General features: G+C 47.3%; 1 protein-coding gene across 3 annotated transcripts in view; it reads right to left on the minus strand.

Moving 5' to 3' along the window:
* npas3 (neuronal PAS domain protein 3) overlaps positions 1–18,544 on the minus strand; it is a 230,787-nt gene extending 212,243 nt beyond the window's left edge. Inside the window, exon 1 of one of the 3 annotated variants that reach the window (XM_023951301.2) lies at positions 17,301–18,544. In XM_023951301.2, the coding sequence (XP_023807069.1) occupies positions 17,301–17,482 (182 nt within the window). In that variant the 5' untranslated portion in view covers positions 17,483–18,544. Of the gene's footprint in view, positions 1–14,821; positions 15,411–17,300 lie in introns of those variants that run through there. The other 2 variants (XM_023951303.2, XM_023951302.2) reach the window with 2 other exon arrangements.
* Positions 18,545–22,040: the final 3,496 nt, after the last annotated feature.

The raw sequence follows: 22,040 nt of genomic DNA on the forward strand, positions 1-22,040 counted from the left end.
GGCTGCGGCTGCGGCTGCGGCTGCGGTTGCGGCTGCTTCTTATGGATTATATATGGAAGTTGTGGATGTAGAGACTGGCTGTCCTCATTCCTATAAACATTTGTTATGGAATTTTAGCAGAGGGTTTACTTCAGAGGCTGAGAGTTCAGAAGCGTCACAAACACACCAAAACGTCTTCTTTCTGGTTTCCTTTCTAGTTTAACTGTTTTCAACAACCAACATCACATTTGGGTATGGAGGACCTGAACATCCCAGTAGGTCATAGAAAGGTGAGGAGACTGGGCTCCTAGCAACACGAGCTCTCAGCTGTCACTCAGCTGCCTTGTTGATTTTTTTTCTCGTTTTGTTCTCGTTTTAAACTGTGAGAGTTTCAGAGAAACGAGGAAGCAGTGGAGGAGCAGAGCTGCAGGAGAAGGTAAAAACAAAAACATCCAACAACCCAAATTTAGAAACCCATTCAGGTCAAAAACCTTGTCACCAATCACTGATGGGGAAGATGCTGCAGAACAAGCCCCACCCCTTCGACTCTGAGTGTAGCTGGGATTTTACACATGTGCACAGCGTCTGCAGCTGTGGGAATCCTCCCCAACAGTGACGTTTGTGAAACCGCGCAGAAGTGCTCCCAAAAAACAAACACACAAACAAACAAACAGAGGCAGAAAAGGTTACAGAAGCTCCATGAACACAAAGCTGCAGAGCCGAGGACAAACCTGCAAACATTTCAGCTTCTCACAGCTTTTCACAGGAAAAAATGAATCCATTCTAATCATTCTAGATTTTGTGATTTCAAGTCTTTTAAATAAAAACATGAAATTGAAATGTTGATGTCAAATTTCAAACAGAAAAAGCAGACGCTCATGATAGTGTGACAGTTAATCAAACTTTTACCTCGGAGACGTTTTGAAAATGTTTTTTATGCCAAAATGTGCAAAACAAAACCGAACTGTAGCTTGATGCAGTGATGAAGACACACACACACACACAGACACACAAACGGAGCCTTCCAGGTGTGTGTGTTGTGTGTGTGTTCAGGCGTGGATGAGTCCACATCACCGTCAGCCTTGAGCCCCGCTCACGCTCAAACACGCGCACGCCTTCTCCTGAGCTAACAGGAAGCAGCGCTCTGATGGCGAGCTCTGCCGGGCTTCCGCTGCAGAGCTCTGCCCGCCTCGGTCCCGGTTCTGAGTCTCCTCCACAAACGGTCCAGCATCTTCTGGATGTGAAGAACCCCAGGCTCTGCAGCCCTCACATGCGCTAACGCCGAGGTTGAGGGGTGAAGAACAGGAAAAGTTCAAAAGCAGGGGGGGGGGCAACAGACGGGTAAACCCCTAGAAAGGAGGAAGACGAGGATGAGAGGAGGAAGAGCGAGCGAGTGTGTGTAATGAGTTTGGTCAGAGCGTGGAACAGTCTTAAAGCTGCGATCGTTCTCATTAAAGCAGTGAATGAGCAGCTGATGGCTGTCATGGACGCCACCCTCCAATTACAGACACCGGCGTGCACGCGTCTCACATGCACGCTTCCGGGTACATGGCAAACATCTCACACACCTTACATGCGTGTGTGTGTGTGTGGGGGGGGGGGTCTATTTGGTGTGAAAAAGCCATATTCAGCAGTTGTGTTTTTAATGAGAGTTCACTAAGCTGCAGATAGAAATGCAAATCCACCTCGACGGGCCGAGCACTGAGCATGAAAAATTAATGGAATCTCCCTTTAATTTGGCTAAACAGGAAAACAATGTACTGCCAGTAAACAGAGAGAGGGCCGTGCACTCTGTGAGCGTGCACGTGAGGAGGATCTGTGTTCATGAATGCTCCTAAACAGAAAGTTTGACTTTTGCAGCTCTCTGTCTTCTGCAGAGGTTTTCTGCAGCGGGAGGGTCAATCTGACCCACCATGACTTCCTGTCTGTTGTGGACATGAAAGATTCTTTATTTAAAGCTACCACCAGAAACAGAGTAAACAGAGAAATTATCCGTGTTTCTGAAGAGTTTTAGACAAACGTCCAGTAAAACCTAAAAGACGGAGCAAAATGCAGAATCTTTAATACATGAAGTCTTTTTTCAGATGATTCACAACTCACACACAAAACAAAAAAACATTACAAAAACACTAGAAAAAACAATTAAAACTATAAAAATAACAACAAAAACTAAAGACAAAATGACAAACTACAGAAAAACAATGACACTAAATAAAAAATAACCGAAACTATAAAACAAAAACTACAGACCAAACAACAAAACTAGAAAAACAAAACCACAAAAATAATAAAAACCAAAGAAAACAAATTACAGAAGAAACAAAAAAACTACAAAACAGGCAATGGAAAAAAACAACAATGAAATCAACAAAAAAAGACAAAAAATACAGAAAAGATAAAAACTACATTAAAATTAAAAACTACTATGAAGACAATTGAAACAAAAAACTACACAACTTTAAAAACGACAGCAACAACAACAAAACCCCCAAAAATGACAACAAATCAATCAAATACAAAAGTAGAAACTACCAGCGTTATTGCAGCAGTTCAACAGAAACTTCTTCACATTTTCAGATCCATAAGAACCAAAAGCTGCTTCTGCTGAAGAAGACAAATGAAACGTCTGAAGCTTCTGTGATGCAGTTTGGAAAGAGTGTCTGTCACGGCATTTAGGAACCAAGCAGGAGGAAGATACTACGATCAAACAAGAAAACCTAGAAACACATTAATCATTACTGTTGTTACTTATCGACCTGCAGGTTCGATTCCCGCCTTGCCTGCCCACATGTCGACGTGTCCTTGGGTGAGACACTGAACCTCACCTTGCCTCTGGTGAAAGGTTGTCGCCAGTGTTTGGCAGTGAGGCCACCTTCAGTGTGTGAATGTGATGGAAGATAGAAAAGCGCTATACAAGTATAGACGCCTTTTACCATATTCTTCCATCCAAATGTATGCAAACGTTAAGCTTATGTTGTTGTTTGCCTCTGAATGTGTTTGTGTCTTTGTGTTTGATTGAACAATAAAGTTTTTTCTTCTCACGGATTGATGCCACTGTCTTTAATCTGCAGCACATCCAAGCTGCCGTAACTGTCACTCAGGAGCAGACATTCTCCTCCATGGATTCAGCGACTGTTTTTAGACGAAAGCTCAGAGATCAGAAAGAAAAAACCTTCAGGCTCTGTATCAAACTTTTTAACACCTGAACCACTAAACTCAGCCTCTGAACCGCTCCAAAGTGGACTCTGAACACCAGCTGAAGACTTTCAACGTGTTCTTGAAAACCTTTCTCTCAAGGTTTTATGGGATGGGATGTATGCCGACATTTGGAAGAGTGATGTAAAACCCAGGCGTCTACTGGAGCACAGCCTGACCAGCATCAGACACGAAGCATGGAGGAGGAGCAGGATCAGGAAGGCAGACATGCCACAGTGCAGCAGTCACATGCAGCCGCCGCCGCAACAGCGCTTGTGCTGTTCTTACACGGAACTGCAGCATGAAAATCCCCAAATGCACACGACACAATCATTTCCAAAAGACGTTTCCACACAGGCTTTTATTCTGAAGGCAGCGTTTTAAGTCCGTCTTTTAGACGGCTTGAATTGGTCTCAAACCTGCGTCTGCAGGATGGAGGGAAGCACAACTTGTTGGGACCCGAAAGGAGCTGCTGCAGGCGTGGCTCACAAAACCGCTGTGCACGTGAGGGACCACGTGCACACCGATGTGTAATGTTTGAAATCACGTGAGAGCAAGCAGCGCACGTGCGTGTGTGCATGCACGTGCACGCATGGGGGCAGGGGTCAAGTGGGTGAATAAGTACATCAATAACCAGCGGACAGGTGCATGAAATTACAGGCAGCAGATCCATCATGGAGGACCAACAACAACAGACGAGGCGGGTAGAAGGAGGGGGGGTCCATGCTGAAGGTGACAGATAGACTCACTGATGACTCCCCCCCCCCAATCCCCCACCCGACAAAGCGCCTGGGGAACAGAAGTGACGGAGCGAACTGTGGAAGAATGCTACTGGTTCGTTTGACGGTGAAGTTTGTCCGAACTGTCAGACGGGGCAAAGGCGGGAAGCGGCTGAGGTTTAATCTTTGTCAAACCGTGTTCCCGGCTCCGCCCCCCAGCGGACTTGCTTGTGACTTGGAAACCTCTTGAAGAAAACCAAAAGGCGGGACTTCCACGTCCTCGCTGAAGCTGGTTTAAAAAGAGCCAGTGCACTTCTGTGTGTCACCACTAGGGGGCTTGTTTCAAATCCAGGCCGTCCCTTCTTACCTCAATGAAATAAAAACCCAAACTCTGCCCGATAAACAACCCCGCCACATTAAAAGCATCAGCTTTTAGCTGCTTTCAGTCATCGGTCTCCCCGCTTTCGACACCTGGGATCGTCTGGGTCGTTGATTCGGATGATCAGTTCTCTGGAACCGGGAGGAGGAGCTCAGCGTCAGTCCACCACAGTGAAATGCTGCACACATGTAAGCTAGCGGGAGAGAGTATGAACAGAGAGCTCTCAGGGGGGGCAGGGTTGCTCTGTGCCAAAAGTTCCGCCCACAACTCTATGACAGCCTTTCGATTTGCGCTCACACGAACCCGCCTGCGTCGTCTCAGATGTTTCTCTGTTCTCTGGAACATGAGAGAGGATTCACGCAAACGTGAATGAAGCCTTCTTTTCCAGCACAGCGTGACATGGACGGATCTATTTAGACTCAGTAATCGCTCTTCTAATGCACATCCTGCGGACACCGCCCCCTCCTTCGGTGTAACACAGAATAATCAATAGTCATTTCACCCACAGGTCGCCTTCCTGCCTACGGAGGCAAAAAAGGTGGTGGTACCTGGGGCAAAGAGGAGAAGAGAGGAAGGAGAGATAAGACACACCTCAGGAGGAGGAGGAGGAGTTCAGCTGCTCCTCCAGGAAAAACAATAAAAACAGGAAATCTGTCGGCCGAACGCTCTTCACGTAAGGGAGGGAGAAAAAGAGGAGGGGGTTGCTAAGTTCCACACGAAAACGCACACGCACACACAGACAAATTAATTTCCAAATATTTCCTCCTGGGATGGAGGCAGAATCCAGAGCAGCTGGCTCATCTGCATCTTCCTGTTTCCTGCTTCAACTCTTAGTGATGATGTTTTGTCTCAACTTTTTCAAAAATGGTAAATTTAACTGTTTCTTTTAGTCCAGTTTGACTCCCAAAGACTCCGGTGAGACTCCTGGTTCCAGCTTCTCTGGTTGCAGCAGCAGCAGCAGCAGCAGCAGCAGCAGCAGCAGCAGCAGCAAGTTTCAGGTCAGAAACTGCCTTCCAGAGGAGACTGTTTTGATTGAACACTGACATCACACCATCAGCGCTGTTTGCCTTTGATAAGCCCTTATTATTAATTAGAGGCAATGCTTTATGAAAAGGACATTTATCAAAACGCGTCGCCTTGGCAACAGATGAGGTAAATGTTTGCAGACATCTTCAGGAAGTGTTCTCCTCCCTGTTTATTCTGTTATTTGTTCGCATACGGCAGCAAAGCTGATCTTTTCTCCAGAGTTTCCGTTTCCACAAAGTTTTTTTCTATTCTGACCCTCTTTTCTGTCTGTGAGGAAAATATCAAATGTTTTCATCAAGGATGCAGAATAATGAACGACATTCATTCAACTAAATTCACGATTGACTTTTAAAGGAGGATGTTTCATCTAGAAAGAAATAACGATTTGGAAGTAACTGATATCAGCAACCATCCAAAACCGCAGCAGCAAGATCGCCTCAGCAAACCCTTTCCTCTGCCCGTCATCCTGATGAAACAGTATGAATCTCAGATTCTGGGAATCAAACCTTAAACCGGAAGCAGAGTCATTCTGCGTTAGATCAGGGACCAGAAACCCTAAGATTTTTAACCAGAAATAAAGAAGGAGGGGCAGCTGGAAAAGACTGAAAGGAGTAAAGGAGGAAGAGGAGGATGAAGACAAAAAAGGGATAAAAAAAAGGACAAAAAAGAAACGACAGAGAAAAGACCATAGAGGAAGCAGCGGAGCAGGACGACATCGCAAGTGTGCGTGCTTTCCAGCGGTGTGAGGGGTTGCTGTAATTAAAGTGTGTTTTCAAGGACAGGTAGATACTGCTGCTGAGTCAGCAAGTCTGAGGCGATTACATCCTCTGTGGAGCAAAGAGGAGGGAAGTAGAAGCAGGACAGGGACGAGGAAGAGCGAAGAGGCTTCCAAGATATCACTTTATGCTGAAAGTCCGCTCATTTGACACCAAAAAACCTTCGTCTTATCGTTCCTGTCATACCAAAAATGAAGACATCAAAAACATGGAGAGGCGTCGGCTGGTTTGCTTTTTAAGAACTTTTTTTTCCCCTGACCGAACCAACAAAAAACAGTCAAACCCCTGGTTTAAAGTGCCTCTTTCATGCAGAATTGACTTTTTGAGCTTTAAATTGTTTATGAGTAATGTTCATTTCTCACTAAGAACACCCTCAAAACACTTTTTTAAACCATTTACATATTTCTGAGCATTTCTCTAAAAAGCTGCTCTCTAAACAACATCCCCTCCCAATCCACGAGAATGAGTGGGTTCTTATTGTGACGTCACAAAGTGAGGAACAGCCTCTTCCAGGAAGAGCCTGTGCTGCAAGCCCCGCCCCCAGGCCGCTTAGCTAGCGGTGATGGGCTAAACACTTTCCTTTTCTATGCACCACCATATGCACATCCATCTTTGCAAAAGTTCAGCTGTTGTTTGTTTTCGTGGGTGAAACACAGACATGCTGCTGATGCTGATTTTAGGATGATGTCATGAAATGGGCGGCACCCACCAAAAGGCGGGGCCTCAGAGATCACTCTGAAAGGCTTATGGAAAGCCCTTTAAGACCTCGTCATGTAATTTTTATTCTTCCTAAAGCACCATCCTGGAGCAGCAGGGTTATTTTTTTTCTGGGAGTTTCTTTATTTTTTATCAGAGTGTCAAAAGACTGTAAAATGTATAAAACACGACTTAACAAACATTTCTGCTTGAATTTCCTAAAGACAACGATCAATAAGTGGATAAAAACCACTGGAGGGTTTGATGAGTCCTGTCGCCTCTCGAGTCAGCTTAAACCAAACGCCAGAGCAGGAACCACAACAACACCGGCTGCTTTAACGGACACAGACGGCATCAGTATAAGCCAAATAAAAAACGTGTCACCAATAATACTCCTGCGCCTCTTTCCAGCCCTTATAAATGCTTCAGCTGTTTGCTGTGCAGCATCATTTACATTTTCATCCATTTCACCATCTGGGACGAAGCCAGCGTCTGTCGGAGCGGCGCATTCACGCATTGTTATTCAGCAACAAGGCTCAAACCGCTGCTCCTCAGGCCCAATTGTTGACAACAGACAATTCTATGCATTTGTTTTCCAAAGACAAATGTAAATTCAGCTTGAAAGGAAAAGCAATTTTCACTCAGACGTAAACTACAGGCACATCAGAGAACAATTTTCCTTCTTGTCTGATTACCGTGTTTACATGAACGAGTGGACGGAATCAAACCCCTGAAATCACAGAGGGAAGCGGCGCCGCGGCGGCGTGCAGCGGACACGAAAGTGTCGGGACTGCAGCTTCCTAACGACGCGTCGGTTCAAGCTGCGCCACAAACGCTGCCAAAGCCTGCCCCGTTCACGTCTCCCACTTAGCAGAGAAGGGGAGCGCCCCATGTTTGTGATCTTCTCCTCTGAGAAGGAGAGGTGGTGGTGGTGGTGGTGGGTGGGGGTGCCCTGGAAACAAAGCCAACTTTGTGCTCGGTGGTTTTTATGTTGTTTCTGACAGACTGCCAAAGCTGTCACCAGAAAGGAGCGCTCTTTTCTCACACTTCTGCACCGGAGGACTCTCATTTCAGACATTTTCTCTCACACTCTGTTGAGGCAAACCGAAGCAGTTTTGTGGCTCCTAGCATCATTTCCATAACTCAGGTTTGGAAATCTTACTTTGATAGTAAAATAACTTTAATAATATGTTACTGCGTCTCCTCTTTAGGCATTCAATCTCTGTAAATCTCCGGTAAAGCTGTGTGCAAGAGGAGGTGGCCCACAGGAAATGTCAAGGTCACAGACGGTCGCTGAACCCGCAGAGCAAAGATCGACACACCGTTTTTGCCAAAGCCGTGCTGCAGGTGACAGGTCTTAGCGAACACTTACTGATGATGTCATCGAGTGGTAGTAATGTCCAAATTGGAAGACAGTATTTTTCCACAATTCTCCGTTTGGAGGGCTAAATGTTGGGGTAGAGAGAAGCCAGAGGGGGGAGGGGAAGAGTTCAGATTCTACCTTGTTAGCAAATAAGTCTTAGTTAGCGCTATTAGCATATTTATGTTAGAGTTGTTAGCACATCTATGTTAGCAAACATTGTTGGAGCTACACGTCTTTGCTGTTAGCACTATAGACTATGTTAGATCTATTAGAAAACATCATTGAAACTTTTAAACAGCAATGTTAACGTTTTTATTACATAATGTTAGCCCATTCATGTGAGAGTTCGGCTGCATGTAGCTGTAATCACGTTGCTGGCACATACATGGCAGTGCTGTTAGTACATGTATGCAATGATTGTTAGCATACACATGTTGGAGCTGAAAGCACATCCAGGTCAGATCTTGGCACACATGTGAAGCTGTTAGCACAAGGATCTGAGTTGTTAGCATATGCCTGTTCAAGGTGTTTTCACATACACCCCCAAATGAGCACTTATGTGCATTTACCTGTAAGCACAGACTTTCAAACGTGTGTTACCTCAAACAAGACGAAGCTTTTCAAATGCTAAGCAACTTCTGTGTAAGATACATAATCCTGCACAGGACCTCTTCACAGCCAATTTGCTCCTTTAGCATAAAGGGATTTACTTGTGGATTTGCCTCATAACGGATATTAAAAAAGGTAAACAGAACTAATCTATAGCTGGCCGCAGCTAAAAACAGGGAAAGTTGATCTCAGAGGAACCCCACAGATGGAAGAAGGTCAAGGCAAACATTTCAACACCCAAAACTTGTCTGCAGTTGTTGAACAGATGGTAGAGCACTTCGCTTTAGAGAAATGAAATCATTAAGTATCGCTACATAGGTCTGATTTTAGTTTCACAACATCATAATTGTTCTGTATATCTGTTGGAGTACAGAACTATCAGCAACTCGACATGTTTCTGCGTTGTTTGCTTGGTTTTGTGGACACACTGTGTGAATGTGGGGGACACCATCGGCTGACCTGAGATCAGCTGCCAGAGCGGCAGAAAGAGGTGCTTTCTCCACGTAACTCTGACATGGATGTGAGAACAGATCAACAGTTTCTTCAGTCACCAATTCATCCGCAGAAAAAGTGAGAGCAGCACGGAAAGGTTCTTAAACCGCTTAAGCCCGCCACTGTTATGATAATACTGTCATTACTTTGGCAGATTATTTTTTACAGACATTTCTATGAGGGGCTGGAACTCTCTGAGAGAATGTATGGTTTAAAATATCACACACACACACACACACACACACACACACACACACACACACACACACACACACACACACACACACAGAGGCTCTCAGTCTGACTTTAGGCAATCAGGCAGGTGTTCCCACCTGCCTGCATCCTCTAGGTGAGTTAAACGTGCTCTCCTGCAGGGCTTTAAGAGGCTCTTACCCAGCCTGTGGATGAGTTCTCGTCATCCTGAGAGCTGTCCAGAGGTGAGAGTCAATCAGATCCATCAGTGATTCTGTCATCGCTCTCTCTAGTGTTTTTTTTTCATGGCTGAGCCAGTTCCACTCTGTTGAAATGTCTAATTTTATGTTTAGCAAATCTCCGCTTGTTTGTTTCTCTTTATTCTCTGTATCCTAAAGGGTTCGCGTTCTTCCTTTTGGATGTAAAAATACTCATCTTCAGTGCGAGTGAGTTTTACATCTTGACTTATGTGCTTTTAGTTTGTCGGGATTACACCAACGTCGAATAACTTTCCGACAAAAAACAAATGATTTTGTGCTTTGCTTGCCCTCACTGTGGGAAGAGAACTCCTGTTGATTTCTTTCCTTCTCAGACTTTTTTCTCTAAACACCCATTTTCTCTTCGATGGTTGAACGTATGCCGATGGAGTGATAACTGTTTGACATTCCAGAGAAACGGGGGCCACCTCAGCATCAAAAGATGAGGTGGCCTCAGACGACTGCAGCGTTCTGCCCCCCAGGCAGCAGAGGTCATGTCAAACCTATCAAAACATGAAAGAATTTCAAAGCAAAAACTAAAAAGTCAAAAAAGGCCAAATCTGGAACAAGACCCCCACCCCCACCCCCTCCTCACACACCTCTAAGCAGTTTCTCCACAGAACACCTTCATCTTAGCTCTCCATGCCGATTTACCCCTTCACTCTCTTTCTATCGAAAACCATGGATTTTATTGCCCCCCTCCTGGACCTAAAGCCCCCCTCTGATCATCTCTTGATCTATTGTCAACGCGTTCTCAGTGGTCTTTTAGTATCATTAGGCCATTTTTTGCCGGAAAAGGCTAAAAGGACATAGTTTCTGCAGAGTGGTTCATCAGAAATTCACCTCTGAGATGTGGGCGGGACTGTAGGTGTGAACACTCACTTCCTGTCATCTATCTGTTCACACCCCATCCTGCTAGCTTACAGCCCCACACACCCAACTCAATATTACTGATGCAGCAGAAATGGTGAGCAATGCTGGAGCCCTCCAGCCGTCCAGTTCTGATCCAGATTCCAGCGCAGACGAGGAAAACAAAGACGTTCATGGATCTATTTGTCTGACGGTGGATGCATCAGAATAGAGCGGAGCAGGAAACTCGTAAACCCCCCCCCAAGTATGTTCTGCGTCCCAAATCCAATCATTTTCAAATGTTTTTTATTTGTCTGCTCCTGATTCACGTTTTAACTGAAGAAAAACTCAAAAAATGCCACAAAATTGTTTTTAAAACACCAAAAAGAGGATTTTCATCAGAGCGGGTGTTCCATGTCCACCTCTTTTCTGTTCCTGCCCCCCCCCCCCCCCCCCCGCCCCCCGCAATTGCTTCAGTCTTCCTCTCCATCCTCTTCCCCTCCGGCCACTGTGGTGTACTGATAGCAGGAGCTCTTGTGCAGTCGGCTGTGCAGCTGCCTCCCCCCTCCCTCTGTGCCCACTTCCTTTCTCCCACACTACCTGGAAATTAATTTGGTCTCCTCCAGATGTCTATCAGCGCTAAAATGCTCCCGGAAATAGATTGACAAACAGAGGCTCAGCCAAAAAGCTGCCGCAGCCTGACGGCCCGTCGGAGGGGAGCGGACGGACAGGGTTTGATGCCAGGCACGTGGTACGCTGGATGGAGAATGTTTGACACCAGACGCCGTAGAGTTTGACTTCTAATGATCGTCCATGCAGCAAATACACCTGATCCAGGTGATGACTGGGATCTGCAGGATGGAGACTTAAGAGGATGAGGATGTGATTCAATGTGTCCAGCTAACAACATCTGGATATTAACGCATGAAAGGAAAAGCAGGACGTTTGCTAAAAAATTCAGTCTGAATGGATTATGTTGGAACAGTTTGGAACCATCGACCACTAACGACTTTTCTGTTGAACCACAACACATTTTTCTAAATCTGTGCACGTCTGAATCCAAACTGTCTGTTCATCTGTTTGGAAATGATGTTTTTCAAATAAACTTTTCCAGCTGACAAGAGCACACACCCAGCTACAAAAAAATGAATAAAGGAGAGGAAATTCCAGACACAAACTAAAAAATTCACTTTCTTTCATCATCTTTTAAACCGTTTTGTCCTTTGGGGGTCTTAGGGCTGCTGGAGCCTATCCCCGCCACTCGTGTGCAAAGGCAGGGGACATCCTGGATAGGTCGCCAGTCTGTCGTAGGGCTACAATCACACACCCATACACACTCACATTCACACCAAAGAACAATTTAGAGTCACCAATGAACCTATGAAGTAGGTTTTTGGACAGTGGGAGGAAGCTGGAGAAAATCCACACCTGCACAGGGAGGAGATGCAAACAAAAAAATGTACTTTTTAATTTAAAAATAAAAATAAAGCAACAAAACAAGAGAAAAATGTGCAAAAAATGTTTGTATCTGAACTGTTTTTGTTGCTTTATATTATTCCTTTATCCTTAAATCACATTATATTTTATAAGTCATAATAAAACAGCATTTATAGTGTTTGTTTTTTTCAGCTTGTGCATGCCGTCACTTATAGAAAATGTGATCCTTTGGATCAGACCGTCTAAAGTTTGGTCTCTTGTCATGGTTATAGAATCAAAATGTGGCTAAATGTTGACAGGAGACGATGTGCTGCAGCTTTTGCCACATTTTCCTTTCAAACGTCCACCTTTTTTCTGCTGCATCCACTTCTTAAAGATCCGGCTGAAGGCAGCGTGCAGCCTTCACTGCAAACAGGAAGGCAGACATAATAACAGATAATAATTCCCCCACATGACAGCCTGAAAACACCCCCCCACCCCCTATCAGGGTGCAGCTCTCTGCCTCCTCTGTTCAGCAGGAATGAAGGGATGTAACCTCTGAGGGCATGATCAGTGAGGGACGAGCGGACAGCAGAGCCGTGTAATTTCAGCTCCATACATCCGACCTCTGACCTGCCTGTCTACTTTCTGCTCTTTAACAGCACATATATGCAAATAACCGGCTGCTAATACGCTGCTCAGCCGTGACCCCATACCTCCGACTTCAGTCACAGGGAGCGCCGAAGTGGCTCACGCGCCGCCAAACTCCAGCCAACACTTCACTCCGTTTCGTTTAGGACAAACAGAGGCTCACCGCTGCAGTTCAGTCCAACGGAACTAAAAGATCGGACAATAATCCAGATGTTTTTCCATTTTCTGCTATGATCTGAACGTTGGAGCCGCACAGAAACCTCTGGACCTCACTAAAAGAACACGGCCATCAAATATGTTCTCATCCTGCAGGTTCAAACCCACAGCCGTGTGAGGACACGAGACCGAGCCCAAACATGCACACGTCAGCACACGCAAGATCCCGATCCGGCGTTCTGCTCTTGAGAGACCTAACCGAAACCAGACACAGGACGAGGGTTTTCCTGCAGCCAGAGACCAGGAGAACCACGACACTGTCAAAATGCCCTTCAGCAAGGCACTGCGCCGCCCACAGAGGCTCTCATAGTTGTGGAAAATCTTTAGATCAAAGATATGATCTGATTTTACCGACAGCAGATAAATCCACCATGAAGCTCCAAACCAGGAGGATTTTAGCAGAATTTACTGTTTAGACAAAAACATTTATGAAAGAAGAAAAAAAACCTCTGGAGCCACTTTCACCTGCAGGACCAAATTCTCAAATTTCCCCGAAGGTGAATTATTTTAATATACCTCTTTTTTTAAACATTTGAACCATCACTAAACACACAAAAGTTTCTGTTTCTGATGGTTTTGACTTTTCCAGATGCATCTTATTTATTTATTGGAAAGTGACATGGCACATTAAAAATCCTCTCTGCACTAGAGTTAGCCAAAGGGCTATTTTTCTCTGTAGGACCTGGACAGGTGGACACGTGTCTCCCTAAATAATAAAAGTACAATATAAACATCGATAAGAATTAAAATTATATATCAATATTGCAAAAGCGTAAAAATACAGTACAATAAAGAATAAGCAACAAAAAACATAATTTGAGAAATAAAAACTGAAATATAACAAAACAGACGCAGTTGAAAAATTCCAAGTGGAAAACCAAACAATAAATAAATGAATAAAACATTTATTCAAACTTGTGGACAGTGATTGTTGCACGGTTGGAGGTCAAAGGTCATAGGATCAACACTGCAGATGTTTTTCAACTCTCCACAAGAATGAGGACACAAAAGGTGAGCTCCCAAAAATTATTTTAAAAAATTAAAACAAAACAGTTGGTGCTTATTTCAAAGTGAACTGTTGGAACTGAAATGACCAGAAAGGAGACAGAAAAAAAGGAATTGTGCTTCCACTGTGTTATTCTGAAGCTCACAGTGATCATGGTTTTACCCAAGACAAGCAAAACCTACATGCCCCCCCCCCCCCCCCTCCACATACTTTGATTGCACTAACTTCAGGCTTTGAACAGCAGGAAGGAACCGGAACTCCCAGCAGACATCTCAGCGCAGCTGCAGAACTTTTCACGTAAAGAACCAGGAGAAGAGGACTTCCCATTAGCAGACCAGGATCCTTCATCCTTCCAACTGGAGGAAGAATCTAGTTTCTGATACAAACATAACCCCCACCTCTGTCTGCTGGATATGAAGGTATGTGCGCACGGGCGCACGCGCGCAGAGGAAAACAGGACAACAGCAGCTGACCTGCAGGCCTCCAGCAGAAGAAGATCCGCCGCTGGATCTTTGGCATCAACAGGTGAACCATCTGCGCTTTTCATGTGCGCACGACGACCCAGGTGAGTTTTATGTACGCCCGTCCGCGTGCGTGTGCATGCATCTGAAGAACATTTAAAGGTCATTTCCAGGTCTGCTCCCACAGCAGAACTTCACAGGCGCACTCGCGTGGGAATGGATTGTGTCCATTGACACCCGCCCACGCGTGCATTTCGTGTGTGCACGGCGTGCACACTACGCTGGCAGGATCAACACATTGCCGTGCGGGTGCACGCGCGCATTAACGAGCGCCGCGCATGCAGCAGATCTCAGACCTGTTACAGCTGACACACGCGCACAGACACATGAAGGGGCGCGCGCCCCCACGCCCCCGGCGTTGTTCCTGACAGCCACAAAGCTGCTGCGCGGCGGCTCTGCGCGGCCGCCTCCACCCGCGGGCGGCGGCCGCGTGCGGTGGCGCAGGCGCGCGTGCAGAGGCAGACATAAAAGCCCGTTACCGTTCTCTGCGCGCGGGGTCCTGGATGCTCGGCTTGGTGGGCGCCATCTTCCTCTTTTCTCTCCGCTGCCGGGGTTGGTGTGCACGCGGACGAGAGGCGCGCGGCGCCTGTCAGCAGTGCGTCATAGTCCGCGTGTTAAAACAAAGCCCCGTCCGTGTTTATCAAAGTGTGAGCACGTGCTTGCGTGGTCGGCTGGGCGCGTGCGTGCCCTCAGGAGCGGGGAATCACGCAGACGCGAAGCTACCGCAGCAGCGGCATGCCGCGCGCGCAACGCGGCTGGGATCCGAGGTGGAGCCTTTCAGATCCAGCTGTTTGCGTCTCCTGTCTCCGGCCGGTCCTCCACGCGCAGCCTCGGTCCTGGCTCCACGGAGAGCTCCCCTGCGTGTGCTCAGTGGGTGGGGGTGGGCGCGTCACATCTTCACGCGCCCGCCGCAGCGGCAGCGCTCGTTCCCCGTCGGAACGGCGGCGGGCGGAGTCCTCCGTTCGAGTCCGAGCATTTCTCCTCTTAAGAGGGGAGAGACGCGGCGCAGCTCCGCTCGTCTTCTCGGTCCCGGCGCAGCGCCGCCGCTCCGGAGCTGCTCCTGTCTGTGCGCGTGAGCGCGCGTGCGTGTACAATGCATCTTTTTGCTCTCCTGTGTTTAAGCGCATGGACCACAGCACCCCCCCCCCCCCCCCCCACCACCACCACCACCCATAATAAAGCCATCTCAAGATTACTTTTCTTTGATCCCAAAATCTAAAACTTTCAACATCTTTGATCTAAATCTGCAAATCTGGTCCTTTAATGTTTTTTCAAATGTTTACAATCAGAATTTTTCTGAATTCTGACAAAACAAACGGATCCCTTTGGTTTGGATTTTTTCAACAGCTGAAGTGACCTGGGGGAGGCCATAGATGTTGGCCCGCAGCGGGCACTGGTGTACGCTCCTCAGCTCATTATCTTCCAGCAGAGCTGCCTCCTCTTTCCTTTTTTCTTTCCAACATTCATTTAAATTCCACCTTTTTTAATGTATAATTCATTGTAACCTAATCGCAGAGCAGTGTGATTAACCCCAAGGCTGCAGTCCTGGAAGCTGAGAGCCCTCCTGCTCTATACCAATGACCAGTCAAGGTCAAAGGCATGCTGGGTATTCTCCACACAAACACGGGGTTACAGGCGCTGGGGCGGCGCAGAGTAGAGCCCGGAGGAGCAGAAATGGCCTGCAGAGGCATGGATGGCTCCGACTTTTCCCCGTCAGCGTTCACCCCATCGATGGCTGCCGCAGAGATTCACAGTTGACGTGAGCGGGCGTTTTTTTTTTTTCTTTCTGAGGAAAAACCTGAAAGGTCACGGCTTTGACCTCTACAGTCAGAACCTGGGAGCTGAACTCACACCCTGAAAAACGGCGAGAGTTTGAGCGAGATGCGTCAGCAGCTCTGCTCCGTCCTCTCTGCCCCCAGCTCTGCTTACGGAGAGCAGCCAAACGGAGGCGACGGGGATAATGGAGCGGAATGTATCAACATATTAGCTCCCAGCTGTTTGTTGGGGAGAACATTAGGAGGCTGAGACGAAGGGCAGGTTGAAGACAGAAGAGGCGGCTGGATGCAAAGTGAAATTCTGCACTAATCAGGAGATGATTTGTGGGAAAAGAAACCTTCAAACTGGATCATCTAATCAGCTGAGTGCCCCCCCCCCCACCTCCTCACGAAGATCTTCAATTTCAGGGTCCAAAATCGACGTACGGCCTCCAACAAACGGGCTAACCTCTCTATGGTGGGGGCCCGCTGTGTGTTTGTGTCAGCCGCTTTGCTTTAAATAACAATGCCCCCCCCCCCCTCCTTCACCTCACATTTGTCTCTCAGAGGGCTCTCAGAAGCCCCCGCTGTGATTTATGCTCCGTGTGCCCCCCCACCACAGCCACAGGTTTCCATGTTCGAAACCTGAGGATTTTCCAGCAGAACCCCCCAAACGACCCCCCCCCCCAGGTGAAGGTCATTCACAGTCAGGGTACAATTCAGAATAAGAACATGAGGAGGATTATCATCAACGGACGGGTTCTTCTTCATTTCTGCTCAACTTTTTCTGCTGATCAGTTTGAAGCACCTGCATTTCACCTGTTTCCCTGCCTCCTCTTCATCACCTCTGAGGATGAATCTTTTTTTAAAGCATAAACTGACTGAGTTTGAAGGAGAGAGGTGGAGCAGAAGCAGAATGAGAACATTGTGTGTGTCCATCTGAAAATATTCCAATCTTTTCCATCCAGTTTCTCTGCTTTCAAACCTCAGACTCCAAATGTTTCTCTGTCATAAAACAAACAAAAAGCTTTAAAAAAAATGTCCACTGAGTTAAAGATGCCCAACTGAACGTGACAGCTCGTTATAATAATAAATCGAGGGAATTTCTGAGAAGACAAATCTCTGACATGGAATTTGTTCTTTCTCAGTTTCCCGGGACTGTTCCGCGCTCGCGGCGCTACAGGTAGACACAGTCCTCACGTACCTTTGCTGGTAGGCGGTGATTCCCTGCAGGCTCTGCGGGGTCCCGTTCGTGGCTCCGGGGACCGGCACGCGCCCCACCGGCGGGCCGGCCATCATCCCGCCGCCGGCGCCGCCTCCGCCGCCGGCTCCTCCGGCCGCCGAGGCCGTCACCTGCACGCTGAAATCGGGAAAGATCCTGATCATGGTCCCGGGGCGCCCGGTGCCTCCTCCCGCAGAGAGCCGCTGACGGTCCGGGGGAGGGGGGGCTCAGATCAAACGAGTGAGTGATTCAGAAGCGGATCGAGCAGCTCGTGGTTTCTTCTGAACTAACCCTGTGATCGAAGTGTCAGGAAAATCCCGAGCATGGTCCCGCGGCGCGGCAGGTTACAGAGGACGCGCAACATCTGAGGGGAAGTCTTTCTTCAGTCTTCAGAGATGACCCCCCATCTCCACATCATGGTCCCTCTCTGCTGCTTTGCTCCTCGTGCAGTGGATGGAGGAGTTGAGAGGAGCTGCCTCCTCCGGCTCGGGGCTCGTCGCTGCTCCAACTCCAACTGCGCTCCTTCAGCCGGACTGCGCGGCGCGCTCTCCCGCCGACACACGCATCCCGCCCGGGTGTCCACGGAGCTCAGCGGGTGTTTGTGGAAACCTGGAGTCAGGCAGTCAGGCAGTCAGAGCTCCACCTGTCAACAGCAGTGACAGCGCTGCGCCTCAGTCCTGCAGCGGAGCAGCAGCATCAGCTGCAGCAGCGTGCGAGTCTGTGTCGGAATGTCAGCCGGCGGATGCGCGTGCGCGGCTGGTCCTCTGCGCTGCACGCGCACGGGGGTGGGGTGTGCGCTAGACGTGGCTCAGAAGAACGCAGCAGGAAAGTGAACTTCTATATCAAACTGAAGTGATTTGGGGACAGAAGCAGGCGTAGCTCACGCGCTTAAACTAGTGACAGACAAACATAAATGAATAACATAAAAGAGTGAAAGAAAAAAAACTCACAAATTTAAAAAAGAAAAAAGCTACCAATGACAGAAAAGTCCAGACGGAACCCGGAGAGTCTAAACAGCCTGTAGTTTCTGAGAAACGTTCCTCTCCAAATAGAATCGACTCAAACTTTACTTTCAGGAAAGACTAACTTCTTTGTCAGTGGGGGGGTGACACTCGCCCTGTTGCGTCCTGCCAGCGGAGCTGTTTGCGCCACAGTCTTTGCGCGCGCGGCTGAAGACGCTCCTCTGCTCTGCGCGCTCGTGGAGCTGCGTGTGTGATCAGACTCCCGAAAGAGCCCCCACCCCCAAACTCCATAAAACTCTGCCTCCTCCCACTTTCTCTCCCGCTCCCAGCTCGATGGATCAGCTCGTGCTGGTTCCAGACGGATCCGCGCCGCAGGTGCGCGCGGACGGAGCTGCTGCTCTCTGCACAAACCTTAAGGAAGCGACAGGCAAAGAGCAGCTCGCGCCATTCCACCGGAAAACGGACTGCAGGCTTCAGTCATGACACTTTTTCTAAGACTTTCACGCGTGAAAGTTCATCCGTGCCACATGATGCTCTGCAGAACTCCTTACAAACATTTTACAGGAAGTGACGTCAGCTCGAATCACGAAGCAGAAAACTCAAAGGGATATAGAGCTGTGGAAGAGGATGCTAAGATCCAGCAAGTATGACGTCACAGACACATCAAAATGTGTCTGGAGACAGAAAATTATTGGACAAATATTGATAACTAGTTTTTGCCACGACTCCACTGGATTTGTTATTTATCCTTTTTACAACTGTGGATTTTCTTTTGGGCTCTGGATCTAGACGGAATGATTTATAAATATTAAAATAAAAAAATGAATAACATCATAAATTTCAACCATATTAAATTATATTAGATTATTGCAAAAAAGGGGGTGTGCTGCCGGTCTGCTGCTCTGTATGAGTGAGTGTAAATGGGGGGGACTTCAAATCCAGCAAGATTATTTACAAGAGAATTGAACTCTTGGCTCTGAGGAAAGGTAAGGTTGAATTAAGGCACGACATTCCCAAAGAGTTGAGAAGGAGACAGAGAGGGACGGAAGTTTAAAGCAAAAGCCCTCGCCAAAAAGGAACCCAGCCGGAGACACAAACCACCAGTTCCCTCTGTGATTATGGATCATGTAAACGCCTTACCAAATAAGGCAGATGAACTTTCTGCATTAGTTTGAGTGCTGCTTATGTATGCTGACAGAGACTTGGCTAACAGCTAACACACCTGCATCAATGCAGTGCTACCTGGCTTCTCATTGGCATGAGCTGACGGAGACAGCGCGGCATGTGGGAGAAGCAAAGAAGGTGGCCTCGTATTATACATCAATAATAAGTGGCGTAACCCCGGACACTTTCCCATTAAAAAGATTATATGCTGCAGAGACTGTGAGCTTTTAGCTGTTGGACTGCGTCCGTTTCACATACCTCTGGAGTTTGCGCATGTCCTGGCGCACATGGAAACAGCGGTGGAGGCCGTGGTTAACACAGGCACGGACTCCAAACACGACTCCTGAAGGCACTCGTGGTCATCTCAGGGGACTTTGATCATGTCACGCTATCAACTATGCATCAATATGGGTACTGCCCCACTCATGATGTACTATTGATTGCTCTTATGTCAACATCAAAGATGCATATCAAGCCACGCCTCTTCCCCCTCTCTGCAAATCAGACCACGTCCTGTTTCCTTACAGCCAACATACACACCCCTCATGAAGAGGCAACCTGCAACAACAGTGAGGAGGAGAAGGAGCTCAGGGACGGTTTTGGAAGCTGGAGCGTGCTGCTGGACAGTTATGGAGAGGATATTGAGGGAGCAACTCAGTGCTCAAGGATGGATGGTCAGGGATGAAAACAATCACAGGATGCAAGAATGAGACAGGTGTGGTTAGGGGAAGCGCTGAAACATCCAATGACATGAATCCCTATTTTAATAGGTTTAATGTTACACCTGTCATCCCCACTGTTTCCAAAATCAGCCCGATCTGCACCAAACCCACCACTGGTCCCTCTCCACTGCCTGCCCTCAGCCTTCTCCCAGCTGATGATGGTCCAGTTGCTAAGGATGCTCTTTCTTCATTCCTTAATAACAATATTGCTCCTCCTCCATTGCATGCGATCCATGCCACTCATCTGCAAAATTTGCATTCTCCCCTCAGCTCCCCATTACATCACAGAACATCAGGTGAGGAAGGAACTGCAGAGACTTTGCATCAGGAAAGCACCAGGTAAGGTTTGTCCAAGACTGTTTAAATCATGGGCAATGAGCTTGGGGGTCCTCTCCAGCATCTCTGTGATCTGAGCCGCATTTGGGACATGTTCCTTCTCTTTGGAAGACGTCCTGCATAGTCCCCTTCCCTAAGGTGAAGAAACCCAAGGGCGATAACAACTACCGGCCTCGCATGTAATGAATATCTGTGAGAGGTTGGTGCTGCAGCAGCAGAAGCCACTGGTGCAGGATGACCAGGATCCACTGCAGGTCGCCTACAGGGAGAGAGTGGGGGGAAGAGGACGCTGTCCTCTGTTTGTACATCGCACTCTCTCATACATGGATGACGGAGGTTGTGCTGTGAGCATGCTGTCCTTTGACCTCTCATGTGCCTTTAATACCATGCAAACTCATGGAACTGTACTGTCTCATGCTCTGTTCACGCTGTACATGTCTGACTTCTGCCAGAACACTACGACCTGCCATATGCAGAAGTTTTCAGACGATACAGCCATTATGGCCTGCTTCAAAAGGGGAGAGGAGGGGGAGTATGGGCGGCTTGTGGAGCCTGGAGCAGGAAGAATCAGCTGCAGCTGAATGTCTAGAGGACCAAAGAAATGGTCCTGGACTTCAGAAGAAAGCCTCCAACACCTCCACCCACATACATTGAGGGGGAGACAGCATGGAGATGGTACAGTCCTACAAGTACCTGGGGTCGTGTTGGAAAACAAGCTGGACTGAACCACCAATACAGACCACTTTTGCAAGAAGAGCCTGTCCAGGCTGTACTTCCTTCGTAGGCTGCGCTCATTTACTATTTTGATACCAATTTGATAAAACTCTTAATCAGTATTCATTTCCCAAAGGGTACCACAGTCGAACTTTGCATACTTCCCCGTTTGATGACTAATATTTTCTCTAGTTAATGTTCTTGTTATTCTCTGTTTACCATAGTAAATCAAAAATGTTATAGCCTATTTAAAATGTAACACTTTTATAGTTTAAATATTGTAAAAATGTAAAAGCTACATGTTGTAAATTAATGGCTGGAAAAAAAGTGTATTTTTTTCTAATAGTGTTGTCAGGTTGGGAGGAGCTGGTGAACGTGAAGGACCCAAAATGCAGAGACGGGAGGCACACGGTTCCAGGGCAAGGGGTTTATTCACAATGGAAATGGAAAGCAGAAACTCTTTCTTGCTGATGCAGCCGTGTTACTTTTTTGATGGACCTATAATCTTCATACGCCGTCATTTAAATCTCCGACTCCGTCTCACTGAAGTTTAGCGCTTTTTTTTTTTCACCAGGCGTTTCCATGGTGACTCCGGAAATGGGCGATCCATTAAAAATGTCTTTATGTACATGCCGTGCACGTGCATTAACCCAGGGTTACCAAGTCGAGCGTAATTACGCCAACTCATATCCGGTCTTTTGGAAACGGCATACCCGGAGTAAGCAAGTACAGGTGGATTTCAGCCAGAGTTCAGGCTTAAAGTCAGGGTAGTTTAAACATGCTTCCTGGAATACCCCCCAGGAAAACAAAACTAAACTCACTGT

This window comes from Oryzias latipes, chromosome 22, assembly GCF_053564925.1.
Source record: "Oryzias latipes strain Hd-rR chromosome 22, Olatipes_Hd-rR_3.1".
NCBI classification, from domain to species: domain Eukaryota; kingdom Metazoa; phylum Chordata; class Actinopteri; order Beloniformes; family Adrianichthyidae; genus Oryzias; species Oryzias latipes.